At 38.8% G+C, this 26,086-nt stretch overlaps 1 protein-coding gene across 3 annotated transcripts; it reads right to left on the bottom strand.

Moving 5' to 3' along the window:
• Positions 1-3,620: 3,620 nt before the first annotated feature.
• Positions 3,621-24,638, bottom strand: IVNS1ABP (influenza virus NS1A binding protein). 3 transcript variants are annotated; one of them, XM_029227712.1, is made up of 15 exons: positions 24,237-24,638; positions 18,071-18,291; positions 16,992-17,119; positions 16,601-16,770; positions 16,397-16,472; positions 15,127-15,300; positions 14,659-14,784; positions 13,196-13,303; positions 9,162-9,291; positions 8,699-8,923; positions 8,108-8,229; positions 7,885-8,011; positions 7,670-7,801; positions 7,386-7,559; positions 3,621-6,072 (listed from the first exon to the last, which is right to left on the bottom strand). In XM_029227712.1, the coding sequence occupies exons 3-15, from the start codon at positions 17,100-17,102 to the stop codon at positions 5,819-5,821; spliced, it is 1,929 nt and encodes a 642-aa protein (XP_029083545.1). In that variant the 5' UTR covers positions 17,103-17,119; positions 18,071-18,291; positions 24,237-24,638; the 3' UTR covers positions 3,621-5,818. The 3 variants fall into 3 exon arrangements, with proteins under 3 accessions (XP_029083545.1, XP_029083546.1, XP_029083547.1); XM_029227713.1 differs by having other exon boundaries at positions 24,410-24,637; XM_029227714.1 differs by having other exon boundaries at positions 24,505-24,625.
• Between the last annotated feature and the right edge of the window lie 1,448 nt (positions 24,639-26,086).

The following is a 26,086-nucleotide window of genomic DNA, read 5'->3' as shown; positions in this document are numbered from 1 at the left end:
AATTTTCAACCTTTTTTAAATTTTTTTTTTTTTTTTTTTTTGCGGTACACGGGCCTCTCACTGTTGTGGCCTCTCCTGATGCGGAGCACAGGCTCCAGATGCGCAGGCTCAGCGGCCATGGCTCACGGGCCCAGCCGCTCTGCGGCATGTGGGATCCTCCCAGACCGGGGCACGAACCCATGTCCCCTGCATCGGCAGGCGGACTCTCAACCACTGCGCCACCAGGGAAGCCCTAAATATTTATTTTGATATGTGAAAATGTTTTAACTTTCTAGTCTTATTTTTATCTTTAGAAGACATTCTTTAAAATTTTTTTAGTGTTTGTTTCTTTGAAATGTAAGGGTTTTGGGGGTTTTTTTTCTTCTTTTTGTTGCCTTCTTTTCTTATCTTAAACTTTATACTTTTTTTCTAACAGTACAGTGTGGGAGTTGAGGAATCCCTTTCCTCCCATCCCCTGCTCGCTCTTTTCTGGGTCTCCCCTCTGGATTGGAGTAACTCAGTTGACATAAGGATCCTAAGCCCCACCTTGGTAAGTTTGTTTTCATGGGAAATTATCATATCTTTAGAACTCCAGGTTTTAAAATCTCCATTCAGTAAACATAGCTATTATATTTGGGGCAGAAGCTTCATAAGCATGCCATGAACCAGAAGGGACTGATGGGAAAAGTCACATGAGGGCAAGGGCTCTCTACATAAAGTCTTGCCTTAGTGAGGAGCTGGTGATAACTTCCTGAGAAGCATCCCTGAGGATTTTGACAGCAAAGTTCCTGGAACCATTTTACTGTAGCCTTTTCCAGCTTACTTCCACAAGATAGTCCATTTCCTTCTGGAAAGGACCAGGGAGGGTCCTCTGGCTTGGCCAGGCCACAGTTCTTCCAGCATTCTGAGCCAAAGAAAAGCTGGCTAAAGACTTAGAGTCTGTTGTGTACCCTACTGGGTCCTCCTGTTAGGACCTGCAGTGGGCACTTGGGACTGCACAGATTGGAACTTCATAGATGGGTTAATTTCACTCTCCTATCATTGTCTTTGCCTGTCATGAAAGACGGGGGACACAAGACAAACCTGAAACTTTATTTCCTTGATCTTTTGGCCATCATCTTAAAACACAAGTCCTTTCACCCTTTCAGGGTTGATCCACAATTATTTAGTGTCGTGGTCTCCCTTAAGAACCTAGCTTTTATTGTTCATACTCCTGATGTGACATCTCCCCACGCCCACCTATCTATTGGAGCCTTTTAGCTCCCTACCGTGTGAGATGGGATGAAGTTACCTTTATCTTCTCAGAGGGAATATACCTCACTACTGAATAATGAAATGCATCCTCCACTTAGGAAGTGCTGCCACCCATACTCCTTTTCTGATTTAGATTGGACTGACAGTCCAGTCTCCCTCCCAGTTGGTGGCTCTTTAAGCTATTTTGCCAACAAACAACAAAAAACCCCACTCCGGTGAAAATAAGCAACTCCATGAGCTTGAGCAGAATTTACAGCTATGAACCTATAAGGTAAGGCAGTAAGACACTCAAATCTCAGTTACCAACATGGCTCGCTGCTCCTAACTACAAACCAAATTCAATATCCTAGCCTTCGCAACTCTTATTGTAGACTAATGGTTATCGCTGAACTACATTAACTCAGTACATAACCCTTGCATGGCCAGTGGGGATGAACGGTTCCCTGATGTGATTTCCAGTCAGGTAAAATATTGACATGTCCTAGACTTTTTAAAAAAGGCTTTTCCCTTTAAAGGTTTGGTTAAGCTAGAAAGACAAAACTTTTTCAAGTGTAAAACTGTAGTTTTGAGTTTTGTCAAACACAATCACATAATCACCAGCACACTCAAGTAATGAGTTCCATTGCTCCTCGAAATTCCCTTGTGCCCCTTTGTAGCCAACTCCCATCCCCATCTCAGGAAGCCACTGATTTGTCTGCTATCCATGTAGCTCTCTTTTCCAGAATGCTATGCAAATGGAGGCTTTTGAAGCTGGCTTTTCACTTAGCATGATGCTTCTGAGGATCCATCCATGTTGTTTTATCAATAAATACTTCTGTTTTTATTCCTTAGTATTCCATTTTATTCATGTACCCTTCCATTCATTCACCAGTTGGAAGGATATTTGAATTTTCAGTTTTTGGTGATTATGAATAAAGCTGCTATATTCATACACAGGTTTCTGTAAGAACAGGTTTTCATTTCACTTGGGTAAATACCTAGGAATGGGATTACTGTGTCATAGGATATTTAACTTTATAAAAAACTGTCAAACTTTTTCCAAACTGACCTTACAATTTTGTAATTCCTCCAGCAATTTGAGAGCTCCAGTTGTCATTTTGCTTTTTACATTTTCCTAATGATCTATGACAGTAAGCATGTTTTCATGTTATTATTAGACTCCATTTATCTTCTTTGGTGGAGTGTCTTGTTCTAAACCTTTTGCCCATTTGAAAACTGGATGGTCTTATTGAGCTTAGAGAGCTCTGGATGCAAATCCCTTATCAGATGTTTTCTTTCAAGCCTGTACCTTGTAAGGATTTGGCATCACTTTTGGTTAAGATAGAGACAGAACACTTGCATAATGCAGAAGGTAGATCTTACTATCATGATTTGAGAGTAGCCTTAATGGATAGCTGGCCCTGTTAATTATTGATTGGATGACCACCATTACATTTGATAGATGCCTTCAAACTTGGCAACTCTTATTCTTAACTTGCAGGACAGTTCAGTTCATCTCTTAAGAAGTTTCAGTCTCTCGCTCACTGAAGTTTGGTATCCTGTGTGCCTTTCTCCAGGCTAAAATTGTATTAGTCCTGTTGTTCTCTCTGAGCAAATATCTTGTATTTCCACAAGATGTCAACTCTGTATATACTCAGCTTAATAACTGAGCTTTTGCTTCTCACCCTTATTCAAACCCCCAATAGAGAATTGAGCTCGTAACAGTGAAGCCTAAGTACTTTATTGGCCATTGTGCTAGTAACAGTAAGTTAAAGAACCCATGATATGCACTTGAGTACATCCCTCTCTTTATGTACTCTACTTATTGCTCAATGTATCATTATCATTTTTAAGACTCTTAAGAAGCTTCTGGTCTTATTAAGAAAACTGATGCTTCACAGTAATTGCTTTTTAACCTTCAGATAATTGATTTAATAGATCTCCTGTTAACAGGACCAAATTTGTGGCTTGGCCTTACTATTTGAGATTGATATATTTGATTCATATGTTGGCATTTTCTCCTCTTTTTTCACTCAGTTTACCCTGTATCTTAAGTCTCAATGAGAGACTCTTCAAATCCTTTTTTGAAACAAAGTAGGGTACAAAAAATTGACTAATAAATCCTATAGAGACCGTGTTTTCTGTGACTCATAGTCTTCTAAAGGCAACTCTGGAATTACAGTAATGTCCTAGAGGGACTTTCTCCTTTGCCTACTTCAGTTTTAAGTTAAGAATTCTGAGATCTGGAGAGATTATAGGGCATACACCTAATATATTAAGCACTAATGATATTCCCAAATCCAGGTCTTTTCCTAAAATATGATTATGTAAGGAATTCTAAAACATTGAAAATGGTAAAGTATTTAAGACATACTAGAAGCCAAAAATCAAAACCCTATCCTTGAAAATCACAGTAAAAGAATTTATTGTGATTTATGCTTGAGTATAATCAATTGTTTTGTTAATTCAAACAGGTATTTTATAGTTTTGCTACTCTTTTAGGGATTTAGTCTAGTATGTTTTGTGCATTATTACTATTGATTGCAAGAGCAGTTATTACCAATATCATTTCTAAACTATTCCAAAACCCATACTGGTTTAAAAAGAAAATAATTTATGCTGAGGCTATGCCATTTTGTCCTTCCCTCAAAAAAAAAAAAAAAAAATTACCTTTTAAATGTGGATAAACAGAACTGGTCACTGAGCACTATTTTTTTCTTTATGAAACCTTCTTATATTCAAAACATACTTAAAGAACATAATTTTGGCTACCAAACTACCTGTTTGGCATCAATGGTAATATAGGTAAACTTTGACCCAAAGTATTCCCACATATTATTGCATTAAGCATGTTACATAGGAATTGAGAAGTGATTTCAAGGATTTTACACTGACTCCCCCCACTAAAATTTTATTTCCTTGTGCTAAATAAATAGAACATATACAGATCTATTTTAAAAATATTCATCATACTAGGCAAATTCAAATCTGCCAACCCAGTTTTAGCCCAGAACCAAACCAGTGATAGTCAGGAACTACACAGCCACCAGGCAAACTGATTTCCTTTCTCGTTGGTTCTCTGTGGGGATAGATGAGTGAAATAAGGTGTCAAAGAAGTCCCAGCGGAACATTTGTAAAAAAAATACCTAATTTTCTTCTCACCCAGGTTAGCCAGTGGATAGTCATGTTGTCCCAGTTGGCTCATTAGATTCCTGTGTGCCTCTTTGTCTTCCCAGAGAAAACAAAACTAAAAAACCCCCTTTACATCAGTCCTTATTTCAGATATAAGATGCCAGTTAACTACTTTCCCACAAATACCTTAAGCTCATTTTTACTGGAAAAAAAAAAATTTCCCCCCAAAACTTTCAGTAATGAATGAGTACACAACAACATTTGGATAGTAATCCCATGGTGCAAGGATTTCCTGCAAAGTACCTTTAATATGTTTGCATCAGCAGCAAGCATTAGGATGTTCTAATTTTGGCACCGTAAGTTATATGTGTAGCATTACACATTAGATACCAAGTCACCACCCCAACCAGTATTTATCCATATGAATAGGAAAACTGAACAAAAACATAGTTCTGATAAAGGCTGCATTCAGAAACCCAATACAGTTTAAGGTATTTTTTTTTTTTTTTTTTTTTACAATCAAGGGCTGCCATTTAGGATTGTTTTTTTTAATGATAAATAAAAAATAGGAATTATTTAGAAGATAAAATACTTCACTGTTCTTTACTGTTATTAATATAATATTGAGTGTTCTGCTATATAAAATATACTCCCAAGAAGTCAAAGTATTTAAAAACAGTGTATCAAATAAAAATCACAGCCATGTTACTGTTCAGCAACTCCATTCCAATAAACATTGGTATTGCATTCTCAAAAAAAAAAAAAAAATTGCAGCTGAGGCAAGAGCTCTCTGAAGCTTGCATTCTGGGCGTGTAAAACACCTCACTGCATACTTTTAAGACTGTCACTCTGCTTCAGTAATTTGAACCTGCCACATTTTACTTCAACAAGTAAAGCACTCTGCTGAGAATACAAAAATTTATAAAAAGGCCACCATAAAAGATTAAACCTCGGTAGGCATGTAAGCTTTCTTTTAATAAAAACAAAAATAGTCATTGTCATCTAGTTAAATAAGTCTCTTTGTTACAGAATGTTCCAGTTAGTTATTGGAAAAGGGACCTTAAAAAACCCAACTGCCTATATCTTAAAACCCTACCTCTCTTGCCCCATAATACACACATTTGAGGGAAGAGTCATTTAATGTGCAAATTGGCAAACAAATGTGGAGGAGAGGGGACTTCTTGAAATGACGTGCCCAATCAATTCTTGGTTTATTCTTTTACAATATCAACTTCCAAAAAACTAAAATAACCAAAGTAGCCCTAAAAATACACAAAACAGACCTTCATCTTTGCATTCCTTTCCCAATAAACACAAAAAGTATGTACAGCATGTTTAATAATATGCAATATGCAAAAGCTTTGTGTTGCTGTTAGCAACATCTATACCCACCCACCCTCCTTATTCACAAGTGTACCTCTACCTAACACAATTACATCACTAAGCCTGTTAGTTTGAAAGGGTCTTCAATTTGTTAAAACTGGAAAATCTTGGTATAGGGGCTCCACTCATTTGACTCAAGGTTATAGACTTCCACCGTATTCAGAAACTCATTGCCATCAAATCCTCCCACTGCATAAATAGTGTTCCCTACAGTTGCAATCCCAGCATTGCTCCTTGGTGAAGTCATGTTTCCCATCATCTTCCATTCATTTCTAGTTGGATCATACATCTCCACACAACTGATGGCATGAGAACCATCAAAGCCACCACCTACAAACAGTTTTCCTAAAAGAGAAAAGAGACAAGGTTAATCTAGAGAGGCTAAGAAAGAAACCCTCAAATTGATCTTTTGCTAAAACAGTGGTTCTTGGTAGAAAAGCCTGTTCATTCTGTCAGAAAGTATTTATTGAATGCCTACTAATGTAGCAAGCACTCCCTAGAAGCTGGGGATACAAATGGAATAGAGTTGAAAAGAACCCATTTGTATGTGTAAGTCAGGCAATTTAAAGGAAGGGGAGGCACCATCTAACTACAGTGCAATTCTCACAACAATTCTTTGTGGTTGTTTCTATTACTGCCATTTCACAGATGAAGATATAATGAACAAAGAAGTTGGACAACTTGCCTAGAGATGCAACTAGTAAGTGACAAACCAGAGTAGTTCTGTGCACTGGAAGTTTTGTTATTAGTCCAGTGCATAAGAACTAAGATTCAAAGTAAGTTATAGGAAAGCAGGTTTCAGATAACTGAACATTTTCTAGAGCTCTCCAACTATATAAAATGATTTTGGCATGGAAATTTCTTCTTGGAAACAGACTGAACTATGATTATTTTCAAATATACATGCAGGGTTAATAGTTAAATTATTTTCAGACAAATAAAATGTTAGCATTAAATATTCTCTGGAGCTTAAGGAAAAACCTTATTAGTGATTCTCGAATTCATTAGTTTCTCATCTGATTGTCACTTAGCCTACCTGCATCCATGTACTTACCCATAAAAGAACCGACAAGGCTCATAGTAGGCCAGGGGTTGCAGGCCAGTAGGCTACTTACTGGTGTGCCTACACACTTAGGCTCTTACCAGCTGAGCCACAAGCTTTGTTCTAAAAACAATTCTAACTGAATTCATTATTGTAATTATGTAATTAAACATTATGTAAATCCATAAAATGGATGTGAAAACTGTGTCTACATATGATGATTCGCAAACACTTGTTAAAAATAATCTAAAAATATCCCTTCCAATTAGGCATGGAGTAGACAATTAGAAAAGACTAGATGATTTCCATTTCTTTTGTTTTACAAATCAAATTTTTTAAAATTCTTGCTCTAAAGAAACAAACTCAAATTCCAAGATGATGCATTATGAGTATGATTTATGGAAGAAGATGGATTAATATGTTATATATCCAGTACTGAGTGATTAGAAAAGACATTTCTAAAAGACAAACCACCAATCCCCACTGCGTCAGAAAAGAAGGCTAGTTCTGAATCCTTAATTATACAAGTGGATAGTTATCACTGACATTCTCTTGGAATTTTAGAACAAACTCTTGCTACTACCTACTCCTCAGCTCTCCAAATCCCAACACTCACCGCCGAGAACAGCCACTCCAGCTCCTCGCCTAGCCACATTCATGGATGCAATTAAAGTCCAGGTGTTATTTTCAGGATTATAACGTTCTACTGTGTTCAGACAATTCCAAGACTCTGCGCCTCCAATTATGTACAAATAACCACCAAGCTCACAGACTGCAGACTGGTGTCTACCTATAAAATCAAGTCAAACCAAAATTATTATTCTATCTCCCCAAACTGTAAGTGTGCGCTACACATACCATTGATTCACAGGTCTTTAAAAAAAAAAAAAATCAACTTACGAATGTTAAGAGGAGCACAGCTTGTCCATGACTTTGTTATAGGATCAAATACATCACAATTTTTCAGTCCTTTTTGACCATATGGATCTGAGCCACCAACGATGTATAATTTCCCATTCAGAGCACACACTCCTATGTGAGTATAAAATAAGGTTATAAATTGATAACTTAATTATCATACTTAAATACTGATGATCTCAGCAGAAAAGTATTACCTGCATTACAACGATTAGTTCTCAATTCTGGAATAGGAGTCCAGTCATCTATGTTTGGATCATACATCTCTCCACATCTCAGGTCATCTGAGTGGCCATTTGATCCACCCACCACATAGAGCTGGCCCTATGCCAAAAGCGAGAGGTTAATATTTCCGCCATTCTCAAGTTCTTAGAAAAAGCTAAATGTGGGCTGCTTCTTCCTGCAATATAGTGCACTTACCATGAGTACGGCCATTTGAAATCGGGCTCTTGGTGTCCTCATGGGAGCAAGAAAGGACCAATGATCTGTATGTGGATCATAGCATTCAACTGTTCGAAGACACTCCTCTCTGTTATAGCCACCTGGTACAAGAACCACAAAGAGTTATGTTTAAAGTATTAAACTGGACCAGCCTTTCTGGTCTAGAATGGTTTGAGTAATCTGTACAAATGAGAAAAAGAATCTTTGTCCACACACTTAATAAGGCCACATTAATGTTTTAACTAAGTGCCTATAACAGCTGAATGACAAAATTATGAGTGTAAGTAAATTGCTTAGTCTTGACTTGAAAATTAGGAGGGAACAATTACCCACTTCATAGTTTTTTAAGAATTAGAGACAGACATTAACTTGAAGGCTAGACAATACTATAGTATTGACTTTTTATTTCTGTCTTCTTAGAATGTGGTAAAGTGGAATGTCACAGAAGAAGGCATATTAAATAAACCCTGTCTTCCAAAGTTTACATGTCACAAGCAAGCATAAACGTCCACTTATAGAGGCTTAGCCAGCTGAAGGTTTCTGATAAGTCACTCATCCTTCTATTCTTACCTGCAGCTATGAGTTTGCCATTCATCTCTGCTGTCCCCAGACCAGATCGTGCGTACTGCATAGGAGACATGGGCTTTTCTATTAACTCATCTGGTTGCATCTCAAAGCTTAAACTTTTAATGAGTTTTGGAGTACTTGTTGGTGAGCTCTGTGGGCTGTTTCGCCCATGAAGGAAAATGACACAGAAAATACCATCCAGCACAGCCAGGCACAAGTAAGTGTTATCTGTAAGCACAAGAGTTCCATGTTTAAAGATGCAATTTTTATTACTTTTGGTTGTTGTGTGATCCTGAATTGGACTCCAGATTCCAGACAGGGGATGACCTGCTACTCTTTTCCAAATTTAGTTGCTTCTGAGTTTTTTCCTCAATGACTTTAGAAGTATTATATGGTTCCACTTAAAACTCCTTCTTAAAAAAAGAAATAAATTGAAGGCAATCTGACAAGTGTAATATACACTTACTTGAAGTCTTTTCCGAAGCAACGATTTTCCACTCGTGCTTAGGGCTTTGTATTGTAGCATTTGGAGAAGACAGACATCCAATGGAACTGCTACTTATCTGCTTATGGCCATTCTCACGTGGTGGCTTTTTCTGCAAAATCAAAAGGCAGCTACAGAAACCTAGCCAAAGACCATACCTGGTGTACCTTTGCTCCTGAGCTATTCCACAACACTGAGAAAACCCTTAGTACCCTCCACTTATGCATGACATTTATAGCACACCTAGGTTTAACACAAAACAACACTTTCTGACTGACACACATCACTGGCATTCTTCCATCTCCACTTAATAAGGAAACAACTACACCTACCCTGGTCAAGAAAAAGTTCAAGTTCAACAATTAAAAAAACATGTTGTGGGTCAAGTTTCAGAAAAGAGAGGAAAAAACGGAACCTCCTCCTTCATAATCCACATAGTCTTTATATTAAGTATAGAATCTTCCAAAATGTTATAAATCTAAAACAGCATGAATTAACTGAGAGAATACATTTAACCCACTATCTCCATGAAACTGTCAAACTTAACTAAATCATATGTACTGGTATCCTTCATATTAGCAGACATATATCCATCCAATCTCTCTGAAAGTTATTTTACAGGAAAAAAAAGTGGCAATTACAAGAAATATTTACAAGTATATTTCTTTAGGATTACCTTAAAGGTATTAGAGTGGTTTTCTAGACAAGTAAAACTACATCAAAACACAGAAGTAAAAATGGTAATCAGAAATTAAGGAAGCAATAATACTAAAAGAACCAAACATTTTTAAAGGAATACATGAGAACATAAAAGAGGGAGAAATGGGCAAAGCTGCAAATTTTCAAATGACTGTAAGAAGATTACATTGTACCCTCGTGTATGAGTTCTCTTTGATGGTTTTCTTCCAATTACTTTAGCTCTTGACACTTCCAAAGGATATGATCACATGTCATTAGAAGAGTCAAATTACCCTGGTAGGAACTGCCTGCTGAATGAATAGGTACCACCTTCAGTACCTGGCCAAGTTTGCTCATCCACTTATTTTGATCCCCAGGGCCACAGCCTCATGGGTAGACAGAATCTCTAACGGAAATTTGTTTCGAGTGGAAGATAAAGGCCATGAAACAATAGAGAAAAAGATTTTGATAGCTACTTGAAGCTGTGAAAAAACTATCAAGTTTGGTGTAAGCAATTCAGCAAATGTGGTTATAGCTTAAGTAGGCTATTTTGAGAAAAGGCGGAGAATGTACCATGCTAATGGTTATAATTACATTCCATTTAGACATTTATTATGTACCTAGGTGTTATTAGGCACTTTATTCACACTGTCTCTTTTAATCCAGTAAGGGCAATATATCTCTCCATTTTATAGGTAAAAATACTGAAAATAAGAGAGAAAATATGCATTGCCTAAGGCAATGCAAGAAAAATAAGGATTAGGAATTCTGAGTATAAAGCCACTCTTTTATACTATGATAGTCTGGTGTGTCCTGTGCTACTAGGAAGTACAAGGTACATAAAACCCTATCCCAATCTGTGGGAAGAAGGGATCCAAAGTAACACAAGTTGATGATGCTTGATTAAGAGCTTTCACTGTAGTAAGAAACCTGTTCTAATGTATGGCTTTAATTGAGAGAAAATCAAATGTGAAAAAAAAGCACAGTAACAATGAAGACTACTTGGCGTTATGTAACTAACCAGCCTTATATAGAAATGCTGGTTAACTCTTTTATGTTCCTTCCAGAACACTTTCAAACCTAATTCTTTACTCTCCTTTATTTTCAAACTTTACCCTATCAACTCCTCCCACTCAGCCCACCCACTGGCCCACACTTTCTTTGCCTCTGACCTCCCCAAGGGGTGGTCCCTGGTAGCTCGCTCTTTTTCAGCCGCCATCACTTTTGAAGCTAAGCGTTTCTTAACCTTAATACTCTCTGGAAATTATACCCACTAAAGGTTACAAAGTGGCTTCCTAAAACCAGTGTAGAAGAGATATCCCTAATCTTCTTTTACATGACCTCCCAGAGGATGATTTGACACAGTTAACAATCCAGTCCTCCTTCAAACTTCCTTCTCCTATGTTAGCTAGCTTGTACAACACAATTTGATTCCAATGGCGGCTTCTCAACTTTTTCTCTTCCTGAAGCTTAGTGTGTTTCCTCATCCTTTTTACTTCATCATCTCTATTCATGGCACTTCCCTGGAATAAGTCACACAGGTCAGAGTCCTACTCACCCTCAAATTCTTCGTTTCCTTAATTTTCCTAATCTAAACAATCACTAAAGACCTTTGTAACTATAAATGTCTAGAGTCCACCCTTTCCCATTCTCGTCCTTAGATCAAGCCCTCATCTTTTCACCTGAACTACTGCTTGTAATAGTCTACAAATTGGTCTCACAAGCTTTAATCTACCCTCTGTACCTGGTCATAAAAATAGAAGGGTTCGATGCATTTAGTAAAGTAAAACAAACAAAAAAAACCCTCAAATGAGCTAGAATCCCACAACCCAGAGACTGCCACCTGATAGTTAACTCTCTGTCTAAAATATGATAATGAACATACAGATCTCTGCTGTATGGAAATACCATAATTTAACCAATCCCCCTATTGCTAGACTCTTGTCCAGTTTTTCACTATTATTAAAGTTGTGAAATATATCTGTTCAGATCACTCTACTCCCTTGTCTAAAATTCTTTGAAAGTCCCACACTACTTGTAGAATAAAGTATAATCCTCGATCAGGTGTTATTTACCTACTCTCCCAGTCATGTGACCTGCAATTCCAACAGTATCCTCCTTTCACAGGTATCCTTTGCTATCTGACACACCTCTATCTGCTATGCAAACTCTTCCACATCCCCAGATGGCTCAAATGTCGCCTTTGTGAAATTTCCCTAGTTTTTCTCCTTTTGGTTCCACCCTCCCCTTAATGTCTTCCGTAGGTAATTCGTATAAATCTGTTCTGTTTTACCTACTCCTGTAAGGTCCCGGAAGCAGAAACTGTCTCTTACACATTTCTGGGCCCTCTTACCTAACATCACGGCCTGCCACTTATCAGGCACTCAACCACTGCTTGTTGAAAGAGTACTTTAAAAAACCATTAAATTACAGTTTAGAGAGATAAGAGAGAAAATATCCTCAATGTTCAAAATGCACAAACATGAACAAAATTCTCAACTAACTCAGCCCCAAAAGCTTTTTGTGAAAATAAAAATATTCAGCCACTATTGACACAGAACACCTGATAGTATCACCATACACGTTATTTCTGAGTCTATCATCTACCTTCTAATTATTAAAGGAAAACACCCATTAACTTGGGTCGACTCAGCCTACTTTATAGTTATCCCTCACAATGTTGAGCTAAAGGCCAAACAAAAAGAATACATATTGTATAAACATTTACGTAAATTTGAAACACAGGCAAACTAATCTAATGCTTCAGAAGTTGGGATATAATGGCTTCCTTTGGGGTAGTGTAGGGCAGTGACTGGGAAGGGGGCAAGAGGAAGGCTTCCAGAATGCTAGAAGTCTCTTCTTGACCCAGGTAGTGTTTAAACCAGTGGGTTCACTATGTGACATTTATGATTTGTATTCTTTTCTCTATGTTATTTATCCATAAACTGAAAAAGTTTATACCTGAGATTTTTTTTAAAAAATTGGGTCTAACGGTCATTCCCATTACAAACAACTATTTTTTATAATCTGACCAAAATAACAAATAATTTCTATTTTGCTTCATCTTATTGGCCCTTTTTCTTACTGCTTATAAATCCTATTTGATTGAGAAAAAAATCTTAAGTGGGGTTCCCTACTTTGTTCTGTTAGTTTCTTTTTATGTGGCAAAAATGGTAGTAATGGTATGAAAGGTATGCTTGTTTTCTCCCACAAGTGTTTCTGTGCAGTCATACCAATGAAGGTCTTCCACTTTCCTTTATTAAAGGAAAATTTCAGTATACTATAAAATGCTCTAATCAAATTTTAACCTGAGGTTACCTCAGATGTGCAATGTGTACCTGCACAAACTGAATGTGGTCATCATCACTGCCAAACACCTCAGCCTGTCCAGCTAGTAGGTTCCCATCAAGCAGCTTGTGATCGGCTGAGTAGTACAAGGTTTGAACCTGCAAAACAGCAACAGAACACCCATGTGGCTACTGTCTCCATGGCTACTCCACTAGTATGCAGATCACACAAACGCCTCAAGGTAACCTCCAGTGTGCTTCTTGAGCTTCTTGACATCTTACTCTGGCAGGATCCCAAAGTAAAGAAAATACATGTCATGGTGGTAAAAATTTAAAAAACAAAAATAAGATACAGAATCTTCTAATACTGGCTGAAGAGTCCTTGGCTTGGTTGGCTTGAAAGAAATCTTCGTTTTTTCATAGCTTCTATGATACAGCATTAAGAAAAAAAGGCACTAGTACAATATATAGGCTCTTAAAGAATACACATATTTATAATAAAATACTGAATATGGTTCACACCTTTGAAGAGTAAGTGGTCTAATGTGCATAAACATATTTCCGTCCTGCGCAAGCAATGTCAAGAAAAACAGATAAAACACAAGTGCAAAAATTCAAGCAGGCTACAGAGACACCTCCCTTAACAGATGCAAACATATGGCTAATGCATCTGATTTTCAAGTGGGAAACCATATAGAATTTAAAAATCACCTGTTAGCCTTTTTAGAGCATAATGATAACTGTATTTTTAAAGGCCTAACAGGTTTGGTAAGCCTTTAGTGAATCCGAAAGGCTTAAGTGGAGGGATAAACTCAAGGTCACTCCACTGTTCCATCTGCATGTTTAATTCCCACCATTTCTCCGTCAACTTTTTCTTGTGTATTTTTCAAAAAGTAGCCCAAGTTAAGTGAGTGACTATATGTATGAACAACACCATTGAAAAACACAAAGCTTTAAAGATAAGAATCCTGTAAAGGAGTAAACACCATTAAATCATCATCGTTCTCTGCCCACAGCGGATTTTTCTTAGGAGAACTGGGGCAGGACTGCTGCTTCTTTACGTGTCAATACACTTGAGGATTCTTCTTGTTTCTTCAGTCTTGGGTATCCTAGTTTTGTTAATAAACCTATGGGGAGATAAATCAATGGGGAGGAACAACCATTAGAAGCTTTTACCTACTTGTCAATTTAAAGCAAAAACCTGTGAAGAAAAATTAAGAATCTACAGAAAATTTCAGTACCACCTCCCATTTCTAAAGCAAATTACATGCTACTTTAAAGAAAGTTAACAGCACATAATAAGCAAAGAAATAAAAAAAGAAAAGCAGAAGACCAAACTGAACAGTTCATTCAGCTCACCTGGACACCCCCCCTGTTTCTCAGCTTAGGGGTACCTATAGCAAAATTTAAATTCTTTAGGGTCATGGTTATAAAATAAAAGTGAAAGGGAATCCTTCATGTTATAGCAAAATAATTTTTAATAATTGTTGAATCCCATTTACTTTAAAACTAACCTCTTCCATCAGCTCTTCCAGACTGTCTCCATTCTCCCAGATGCTACGCTGCACCCAGTTGATTACCTTTGTGTACAATTTGCCATTGCTGGGCAAGCAAACATTATCTTCAAGCATTACCTCCAACTAGAGTTGGGAAAAAACAAAGACACATGGATTAGTGTTGAGCCTCTAATTCTCAATTTCATAATAAAGAGGTCACAGATGCCCAACTGCACTCCATACACTTACTCTAATTTTTAAGGAAACCAGTAGCCAAAAAAAAAAGAAGAAAAAGAAAAGAAAGTAAACAAACTGGTAGGCAGAAAACCATTACACTGCTAAAAATAACCGTATGGTTTCAATGTATTGTCTTTTTCATAACCATTACTCACTTGCTTGAAACATGGAGAAAGATTACATTCCTGGAACTAAGTAGTATGTATCTCTTTATTTAACCTTTACATCTTTCATCTTTATAGATTTTACCTTTAGCCGTGGAAGTTTAAGAAACTCTTCCTCTTCTGAAATTTGTAACAAATGCTCCTGAATATAAGCATCAACCTTATTCAACAAACGGGAGTCTCCCATACAACTTGCAAAATTTCGGTAAGAGATGCAGCTGGTAACATCCATTCTAGATAGTAAATAATCACCACAAACCTTGGAAAAGAAATACACGAGTGCCAACATTTACATACATTTTATTTAACAAATATTTAATACTCAGTGTGTAAGTACTACGTGGATATATAAAGATTAACCAAAAATCACTGCCTTAGAACAAGTTTAACAGTAGGAAGAATACATGTATACAAACGATAAACATCAAAGAATGCCATTCAAATATATAAGAAAAAATGCAACAAACTGAAATGCTATGAAAATGCACATGAAATGTTCGGACAAGTATTTCCAACTAGAATAATAGATAAGACTTCATAAAGGCAGTAATCTGAATGGGGCTCTACAGAGGAGACGACGCTGAATGCACATAGAAACTAGGGAAGATGCTGCAACAATTTAGTTTGGCCAGAACAAAACATAAGACAATCAGAAAATAGTTTTGGAAGAATAGCAACTATATTAAGGAGAGCCTGGAATTCTAACCTCACGGACGTGTGCTATGACCACAAAAGGATTTTTAAGCAGAGTGAGGGGCTTAGCAAACTTCTTCTCAAAGGGCCAGAAAGTAAGTTTTTAGGCTTGTGGGCCGTACTTTCTCACAACTACTCAACTCTGTCACAGCAGGTGGAAAGCAGCCATAGACCGTATGTAAATGAAGGCTATGTTACAATAAGATGTTATAAAAGCAGGCAGCTGGCCTCAGGCCTGCAGTTTTCTGACTCCCACATTAGAGGATTAAATGCCTTTTTTCCTGTAAATTATTAAGCACTTCTCAGTGGCATTAAATTCTAGAAAGAATACTTCTAAAGAACAACCGAGAAGTGTAGAAGAACGGAGAATTAAGGATATGAGTTATATGATTAACTGAGAAAATCAAGACTTACCCTGCCAGAGAAGACTACTGAAAGAGCAAGATTGTAGCTTGAATTATCTGAGAGGAAGTGTGACCCTGCTGTGTTACATTGGCTAAGCAGTTAAAATTACATACATATTCAGTTCTCTAGGGGAAAAAAAGGGACATTTTCAAGTTCTTGAGTCCAACAGATGTCTTATAACAAACTGTACACACTAATCATATAAAATAAGACCCCCTAGTAACAGTACTCCTTGTATATTACTTCTGTTACTCTACCTGCTTTACTCGGTCCATCTTCAGCTTTTTTGCTGCAGAATAAACGTCTTTGACTAATTCCTTATCGGCTTTCAACCTATTAGAAAAAAGGTTCTTTATCATTTATCATACCAAGGCCTTGAAACACAGATACTTAATTTAAATAAATTTAGAGGGACTTGGAATTTCATTCCCTAGTTATATGATGTACTTCAGAGAACTTACTGAGCAGTGTAGGCATAATTCAACAAGACTTCAACAGCTTCCGGATTGAGATCATCAAACTTAACATGAGAAACTCTGTGAGGATCACTATCATTATTAAAGATTTCAAATAAATAGGGGCTGCAGCAAGCCAGGACTGCTCTGTGTGCTAACATCTCATGGCCACAGACCTGCAAAGTGAGGAATTAACATTAGAAGCATTGTGGACTATGTATTTATCTAGCTAATTACTATATCGTATCCTTCATCTTACATTTCTGGGTAAATCATTCTTTTTTAAACTTATTTCATTAAATGCCTCCTGTGAAAAACAAAACAAGCCAATCCAAGAACATATGGTTTTTAGTAATGAAAGATCAATTCTGTAAGTTTCCAATTACGTTTTAAATACCTGAAGTCGAACATCACAGAACTGGCCACTTTTCCTCAGGGCATTTAATTTGGCAACAGAAGACTCAATGAAATTTTCGTCTTCAAACATTAAATATCCATTGGGAATCATTTTTCCTTATAATTTGGCTAAAGGGCAGGAAGAAAGAATGAATGGTGATTTTTATAACATTTTAAAGAGTAATGCAGTATTTTTAATTTTCAAATTTCATCCTATCAACAACACATAAAAATGTTATCATACAAAAACATTGCTAAAACACCACTGGCACTGAACGTCTAAGCCTTTGTACCCCTATACTTTGGTCCTAAGTCTTTTCAAGGATTCATACAGTAGTGTTATGGTGTCCCAGCAATTTTGGCCAGGTTTCTATTCCTATTAGTACATTCATTGTGAAGGAGAAAAAAAATGTAAACCCAGCCCTGCCCAAACCCATATAACAAGCAACTGAAAAGCCTGGAAGGATGTGAAGTGGTCATCACATACAGATTCCTTGGTTGGGGCTGCAGTCATTCCTTTACTCACTGATATATACGACTAACTTACATTCTGTTCCCTTTGCTCTACTCAATATTCTGTGATAACCTATGTGAGAAAAGAAGCTAAAAAAGAATCAATATATGTATAACTGTATATGTATATATATAACTGAATCACTTTGCTGTACACCTGAAACTAACACAACATTGTAAATCAACTATACGCCAATAAAATAAAAATATTTAAAAATTCTGTTCCCTTTGCAGGTTTCATATATTTTAAATCACTTATCTCATAAACATACAAGATAGAAATGTATGTTCTTTAAAAAATTTTCCATTTCACCGTTTCTTGTGAACAAGTGACTAATGGCTACACAAAATGCATCATTAAAAAGTGGTAATAGAAGATTTCAGTTTGAATTAACTGATTTATTTAAATTCAAAATAGTTTATAGAAAGGAAAATATAGGAAAAAAATGTTTTCTATGAATATTACTGACTTCGCCTTTTAAAAAAATTATGAAAGGCTGTTAGTGTACTTGGCACAGTCTTCAGAAAAAAAAAAATGTGTGCACTGGGCACTGACTATCCACTTACCTACTATACTGGTGAGAAATGTATTTCCGGGGTGTTTTAAATAATCAAGGACAAAGGAAACTCAGCGCTTTGTTGAGGTATGAAGACAGGTGGCTGAAGTGAAGGCAGAGGTGTCTGAAGCTCTAATGGTGATTCCAAAACTATCAGGCTTGAAAATGATGTAATCAAGTCCTTTAAAGCTATAGACACGAACTTCTTCTGTGATAATCATGCATCATAATCTGTAATAATGACAATTGTTGGATATTCAGAATGATCAAAGACTGCCAATGATCTAGGTAGATCAGATCATGCAAAGTCTGATCTTGAAGACATTTTGAGGTAAATGGCACAATACAGAAAATAACACGAATGCAACTATACATAAGCATTTTCATTTAACCTGCAACCACTCAGGTGATTAAAAAAAATAAAATCCCTCCCCAGAAGGAGCTAGTAACTTTTACCATTTAAGTGAGATACACAAGCACAAAATTAGAGGAAAATATAAATATTGGTTAATTCTAATATTCTTTACTATTAGATTCCAACTAATATACAAACATGTGTTCTGTCTGTTACCAGCCAGCAAGCAACCATCGTTATTCCCCGACATGTATACAATGTTACAGTCAAACCAGATATACTGTTTCCCAAAATGTGCTCTGTAGGTACCCACCTCTGTAACTTCAAGTTCCCTTTTCTTGGAATACCCTTAACCCAACCTCTGCCCGCTGAAATCTTACCTCCAGAGCCCCTGCCAAATCCCTTCAGCTGAGTAGTTCCTCCCCATCCTCCACATACTGAACCCTCTCTGAAAGTGTGTATGTGTGATCTTCCAGCTGGTCTGTACTGGCTTATCTTCCTTGATTCAAGGCCTCTTGAAGGCAGAGCCTCTGTTTTCTTTATCTTTGTATCCTTCCCATCTCCTCCCACCAAAACAACTAGCCTAGAAACCTGAATATAAAGATGAGTAATTTGTTGAAATGAACTAAATAAACAAAAAGGAAAATATTAATGTCTGTGCTTTGTATGATCATTTTTCTCATATACAGTAATAAACTACCAATGGAACAATTCTGGTTCAAATCAAATCTTCAGGGAAATCACATTCAGTCCTCTCCCCATTTTCACATGTCATTAACTAAAAGTGTCAAAGTCAGATGGTACTTATTTTTTAATCATCTGAACTGCTATTACACCACTAATTCAACAAACCAGAACTAAATAAGAAATTATGCGAAAGATGTGCATACTTTTTTAAATGGACATCTTCAAATTACCTGTATTTTCCTTATATATCAATCAAGCCCACAATTCTAAATCTAACAATTTTGTTAATGTGAACGGTCCCTTACCCCAGAACCCACTTGAAGGCTAGTCCAGTTCCATTTCAACAAACTATTGTATTAAGTGCAACACATGCGCAATCTGTATCCCGTACGCCTTCACTGGTTTCTCCATAGCTTAGGTTTTATTTCAAGGAAACCTGAGTATTCTGACTCAGGTTAGGACTGTTGTCAATGCTTACTCCTGCAATGAAAGTATTTCATACCTTTATGTAATATTGATTTCCTCTGCTCTACACTTGCATCCAGATTAGTTAATTCAGCTTTTCTTAAGAAACCAGTTCTAACATAACAAATGTTTTCCAAGTAACACACAATTCTATGTACAGAGAGAACACACTATCCAAAAGAAACCTTCAAACATTTTCAGCCAAGACCTAGCTCAAGTTGGGAAAATCTATGCAAGGGTGAAAGGGGGGGACCCCTCCATGCAAGTTATGTTGGATATTATTAAAATGTATGCCCTCTGAAAAACCAAAAACAAAGGGAGATTTATAAGTATTTTAAACTTTGACCAGTTTTATTCAGTATTTATTTGTAAACTAGCCTTGATCTTACCAAGAATAAAAATGGCATCTATAAATATATAGACATACCTCGTTTTACTGCACTTCACTTTTTCTGCTTCACAAATACTACCTTTTATTTTTTTTTTTGCAAATTGAAGGTCTGTGGCAACCCTGAGTTGCCAGCTGATGGTCAGCATTTTTTAACAATGAAGTATTTTGAAATTAAGGTACGTATGTTATTTTTAAAGACATAATGTTCTGGACACTTAATAGACTCCAGTAGAGTGTAAACATAACTTTTATGTGCACTGAGAAACCAAAAAATTGGCGTGACTCGCTTTACCACAGTGGCCCAGAACCAAACTCACAGTATCTCTGTGGGTGTATTTGATAAATTGAAAGTTCTACCTTAAATTTATTTTGGAAAACAACAAGAACAACAAAAACCTGGATGGTTAAAACCACTTCAGTCCTTTGGGAGAAAATACTGGAGAATTTTTGGAGCAACTCTTGCCATACAAATTTGTACAATATTATTAGTTCTGCAATAGAGTGAGTACTACTACATTAGTACTCGATGATTTTCTCGTACAGCAAGGTCTTAACATGAACCTCATCTCTTTAACATCTGCTGATCCGTATAACCCTACTTGACTTTAAAAGCTAGCCCAAGTCCACTCAACATTTAAGTTAATGCAACAAACTTTATCTAATTACCATCCTTATATACTATATGCCCCTACTCTCACCCACCCCCAAGCTGGAGGAGGTCACCTCAGCTTCTGCCTGCAAAACCATGTCTTTCAAAGTTCACATTCACTTTCAGTAAAGTTAGTGTGGACAAATTGAGTTTTAAGCCATTCCACAGAGTCATAGATCTCAGTTTGGTCTATGAAACTCAAGCTCAAAAACTGATGGAATAAAAATGTGCGGAGAATTTTTTATCTTTGAAAAGCCAAACCAAAAGCCCCAACATCCCAGGCTTACATAAAATTATAAAATTTAGAATTTTATTTGATATTTAAAAAACACATTCGACTAATCCACTTTTAAAATTAAAACTGAGATCAAATGCAATATATTCTGGTAAACAGTCTTCAGTTTCTTCATATGGCCAGTGCAAGAAAAGGGATACAGATGACTTATAAATGAGTAATTAAACTGCTTTAGTAAAACCCAGAAGTTCACATGTTACCACAGCCCCCCAAAAGATCAGCTGAACCCAAATACAATTCAGTAAGCCTTATCAAGGAGCTGTAAAAAATGTAGGTACAATATGACCTGCCCCCAAATTCTTCTTGGGCCTTCAGTAAGAGCAAGATAAAATGTTATCAAACTTTCAAAGAATCCTTAAAACCTCAAGGCAAATTACAAGTATTATTTAAGTTTCAAGGCAATCTTTTGATGGTAGCCAACTCACAAAATAGTAACCTACTCCATTTTTAAAGGACAGACGTTATAATACAAAGTAAGTCAATGAATCTTTTAAAAACCAGAAGTTATAGATTCCCAATGTCTGAAACGATCCATCTATATCAAAACTCACCAAACTCACTCACTCACTCCATGCTTTTAACCTCATTGTTCTGTAATTCTTATATCCCACAAACATTTATGGCTCCAAACATATGGCAGGCACAGTCTGGAATGGGATGCTCATAACACAATGAAGTTAACTCCATTCCCCAGCCTTGAACACTCCACAGACCAATCAGAAAGACAAACCAAGCAGTGAAAACAGTTCAAACAAAAGGGGGAAAAGGTATGAAAGCACACATATTCCAGAAACTGCAGCGATCTCTGTTTAAATAGACTGTAGTTTGCAGGATGCATATGGTAAACAGTAGGAGAGGAAGTAAAAGAGATCAACATTAAGGTTTAAACAGAGCAGAATTTTTAGCCCAGAGGCATAGGACACTAGCAGAAATATAGGGGATGGTCTGGAGGAATGGGTAAAACATGGATGCAGGGAAATTATTTATAACCCTTGCTTATCCTAACTAAGGTAATAAGGATATTTTAGAGTAGATATGTGGCATCAATATCAAAATTAGAATTCCAAAAAGCATAATAGAGACATTTTTAGTTTGCTGCATGCTTAAAGTCAGGAAGGAAAAGAGGAGTTTGCTTTGGGACATTATAAGGCTGAGGTACCTGTTGGGCATCCAGGTTGATACCAAAAGTGTAAGGATAGTGAGCGATGTATCGGTTTATAAATCATTTACAAGGCGGTAATTGAAGTTTACAAGTAAATATAATCATGTACTTTCTGTGGTTCTAACAGAAACTCAGAAATACTCCCTTATTCATTAATTCCTCCATTTACACTCTCTAGCACAAGGTAGGAGGCTCCCCAACCCTCTTGTAGATTTGACTATACAATCATACTGTTGAAAAGTCAATGAAATTATTTTTAGGGGTACTTCATCTTAATATCAATGATTAAGACAGTTCCCCAACAGGAAAACATTTTGCATTAAAAAAAACAACAACAACACTTATTTGCGAAACACATTCAATTGCCACCTAAAATATCCTTCAATCAAGAAAAAACAAAACCCCACTCCAAAGTATTGGGGCGGCCAAAAAGTTCGTTCGGATTTTTCTGTAACTTCTTACAGGAAAAACCCGTACGAACTTCTTGGCCAACCCAATAAGTAGCCAAAAAGACACTAATTTAAAACTAAAACCAAAACCTGGAACACTTTGTTTTGGGGGGAAAAGTCAGAAAAACAGACCTGCAAATTAAGACAATTAAGAAATTAATATTAACTAATGATAGAGATTTCATCTATTAGGAAAACAGGAAAAACCATTCTGGGTCTCCTTTAGGTCAGTGATGCTAGTCCAGTTTTACCTCTCACTACCAAATTATAGATATTTGACAAGTAGCCTGCCAGCTGGTATTAAATTATAGTATTCTCAATCCAATTCTAAACAGTGTACACCTCATCTCCAGATATACAAAGAATAACTGCTCCTTCAGCATCTTTCAGACAGAAGTTTTGGCATGGTTATGCCTAAAGCTACTCACATCAGTATACTGTTATCCTTAAACAACCACCAGTGCTAGAATTATTTTAAAAAATATGTCTCTGGTAGTCTAGTCCATGCTGTAATTGTTGAACTGTTTAGAGTAGTACTATGCTTACAGGGTTGTTATTTACTACTAGACAGAAGATCACCACACGCAAGCTCTCAAAGAACAGCTTGATGCCAGGGTGTTCTAATCCTCCATGACTGACAACAGGCATTAAGGAAACAAAAATAAACCCTTTAGGCCTCTGATTTCTACTTATCTAGTTTTTGAAACGTCAGCGCCCTCAAACAATAGATCTGTCTACTTTGTATTGGGGGAAAAGTAAATCTATTTCTAAAGTATTTGTGGTTCAAGTTTCCCTACGGTCAATCCTCAATCTGATACTGCCTACTACCTTCCTACCATCACGAGCTTACAACCAGAGTCCCTTTGCAAGATGCGCATAAGGACGGAAAAAGAGCAAACCTCTCTGCCGATTTTCTTTGGCAAAAACAAAGTGGCGAGCGCCCCAGAGTGACTGGAGAGTCCTGCAGTCCCAGGCCTTCATCCCCGCGCGGCGGGGCGGGAGCCCACTCCGAAGGCTGGGAGGCAGAGCGCCCAGCGTCTGCACACCCCCGCCCGGGATTGGCCAGCCCCGCAGTCATTCAGCGCGACACGTCAGGGCAGCCGCTCCCTTCCTCCCTCCTCCCGCCCCCTTCTCCCCGCGCTTGGCAAGAAAAGCGGGCAACGTGGAGCGGGAACAAAGGACCCCGCGGCCCACGGCGATCAGGGGCGCGGTGCCACCGTACCCCAGGCCCGGGGTACCGATGGGGCCCTGGACCAGCTCCCCGCCCACACTCGCCGGGCCCTGGGAAGGCTCACGGAAGAGAGTCCAGACCCCGGGCCGACCCCAACACTGGGCATCGATTCTTGACAGCAGGAACGGAGATTCCCGCGCCCTCCTTCTGGGAGGTCATCCCTGGCCCGCGCGCAGCGTCTTGACCCAGGCCCCCGAGGACCCCTCGTGCAAAAACTTCTCGTTCCTCACGCCCTGCTTCCTCGACTCCAGCGCTCTCCGAGGCGGCCCGAGCCCGCCCTTGGCCGCTAACGCGATCCGGCAACCACAGCAGCACCGGGAGCGCGAGGGCCGCTCGGCTGCGGCTCCTCGCCCCCAGAGAGCGACGGCGGCAGCGGCCGCGGCTTGGGGCGTCCTCCTCCCGGCACCCGGCACCGCTCCGCGCCATTCCCCAGTTCGCAGTCTGGCTGCGCCCTCTTGCTCCTCCACCGTCGACGGGACCAGCGCGTATTACCTGGTTCATCTCTGAAGAGATGGAAAAACTCATCTCTGGAGCTTCAAAGGGGAGCAGAAGGAAGCGGGCGGTAATCGGCCCAACGGAAAGCGTCTCGAGACCACCGAGAAGGGAGCGACCGAGCGGGGAGACGAGCGAACAGCCCGCAGAGGCTGCGAGGAAGGGGAGCGCACCGGAAATTCGCAGGGACTCGCTCGCTGGCTCGCTGGCACAGCGGCGCTGAAGCCGCAGGCGGCGAAACTGTGGCCAGCAGTTCCGAGAGACCGACCTCCACGCGCGTCCCGGAGACACTGCCCCCGCCGCAGCCGTCCGCTAGCGCCTCACCCCCTCGCACGTCACCACGTGCGCCGCTGCCGTAGCCGCCGCCAACGCCTCCCCGACGCTTCCGGCTGGAAAGCGTCGGCAAATGACTGGCGAGCACAGCAATATAGCGCTCGAGGCCCCGCCCACCGCTGGCCCCGCCCCCACCCTTTTCCCCCGCCCTGTTTGGTTCCGTCCTGCGCAGCTCAACTAGGTCAAAGCAAGGTGATCTTTGGAAGAGCGGGTGCTCGGGGCCCGCCACTTGTCGCGCCGTCGGCCCTCGCCCTTTCAGGGCGGGAACTGGTTCCCTCCAGCCGCCCTCACCTGTTCTGCCATCCCCTGGAGGCACAATATAGCCAGACAGATTAGACGTGAGAGATTAGATTTTTCGGTGTCAGACGTACATCTAGGCAACAGCCCTAGGACTGGAGCTGGCCGCAGTGGACCTAAGAGTCTGTAGCCTCCCGTCTGCCCTTACCTTTGTAGGAGGGTGGTGCGAGGAGGAAGCGTGGTGATTGTGAGGAAGAGCAGAGGCACGCCGACGAAAAGGGGTGAGAGGATTCAGTAACTTAGAGAAAACAATTGGAGAGGTCAGAGAAGGCCTAATATTATATCAGTGTTGCTCTGAAAAGCTGTTTACTTCTACTTTTAGTCCCCGGGATTTGTTTTGTCTGAGTGCAGCTCTCCTCTCGGCGACACTGGGTCAGCTCTTTGCTGGACTTGCCCTCTTGGAAAAAGAAAATAACCTTGAGACCAGATAGCAACCTTAATTATCCCCATGCACTCACCCACCTTGTCCCCAGAAGACAAACCTGTTCAGGGAGAGCGTGGGGTATAGCAGGCTGACAGCAACTTCATGGGACTCTGAAGGGCACACTGGAAAGCTTCCTAGATTGAAGGTGAGGGGATTTCGTGAGGTAAACTTGTTTAGAGTTTGGCAAAAGCTTCCAGGTTAATGTCCTGTTAAGCCTATCCTGATTTGGTGAGGGCGCTTAAGCCATCTACACCTAACCTTGTTTGTATCTGATCCCTCTGCTTAATTAGTAGACATATTTCTAGGAGCTCTTTGTCATCACTCCCTACCATTCTTTATCATTAACTATTTCGTATATGCTTATGGGAGCAGGAAAAATGTTGGGGCCCTTCATCTGCAATAGAAGCTTTACAACTTTTTATTCTAAAATATTGAGGCAAGGAGATTTTTGTTTTGTTTTGTTTCCAATTCAATTGTGGAAGGAAACAGGATCTAAGATATCTATAATTCTTATACCTTTCTTAAGGAGAAAAAGACTGACATTTGCCACTGGCCTCTTGTTTTTGTCTTCTGATAATTGACAGCAGTGTTCACTTTTATTGCAAATGAAACTATTCAAGTACATACCTTTTACATTCCTTTAATACCATAGACTTCATCTTTCCAGAGAGAGAGTATGAACTTCCCACTTCAGGTAGGCACATGACTTTGTGGCCTGCTGGACACATGGTCCCACTCGCTGTACTCTAAATAGTGCCTCTGTGACCTGAAACAGTCACAACTTTCTTAAAGGTAC

The sequence above is a fragment of the Monodon monoceros genome, unplaced genomic scaffold (genome assembly GCF_005190385.1).
Source record: "Monodon monoceros isolate NGI ecotype Baffin Bay Population unplaced genomic scaffold, NGI_Narwhal_1 Super_Scaffold_18, whole genome shotgun sequence".
In the NCBI taxonomy this organism is placed as follows: Eukaryota; Metazoa; Chordata; class Mammalia; order Artiodactyla; family Monodontidae; genus Monodon; species Monodon monoceros.
The sequence above is the reverse complement of the archived record's forward strand: the minus strand, read 5'-3'. Positions and strand labels throughout refer to the sequence as shown.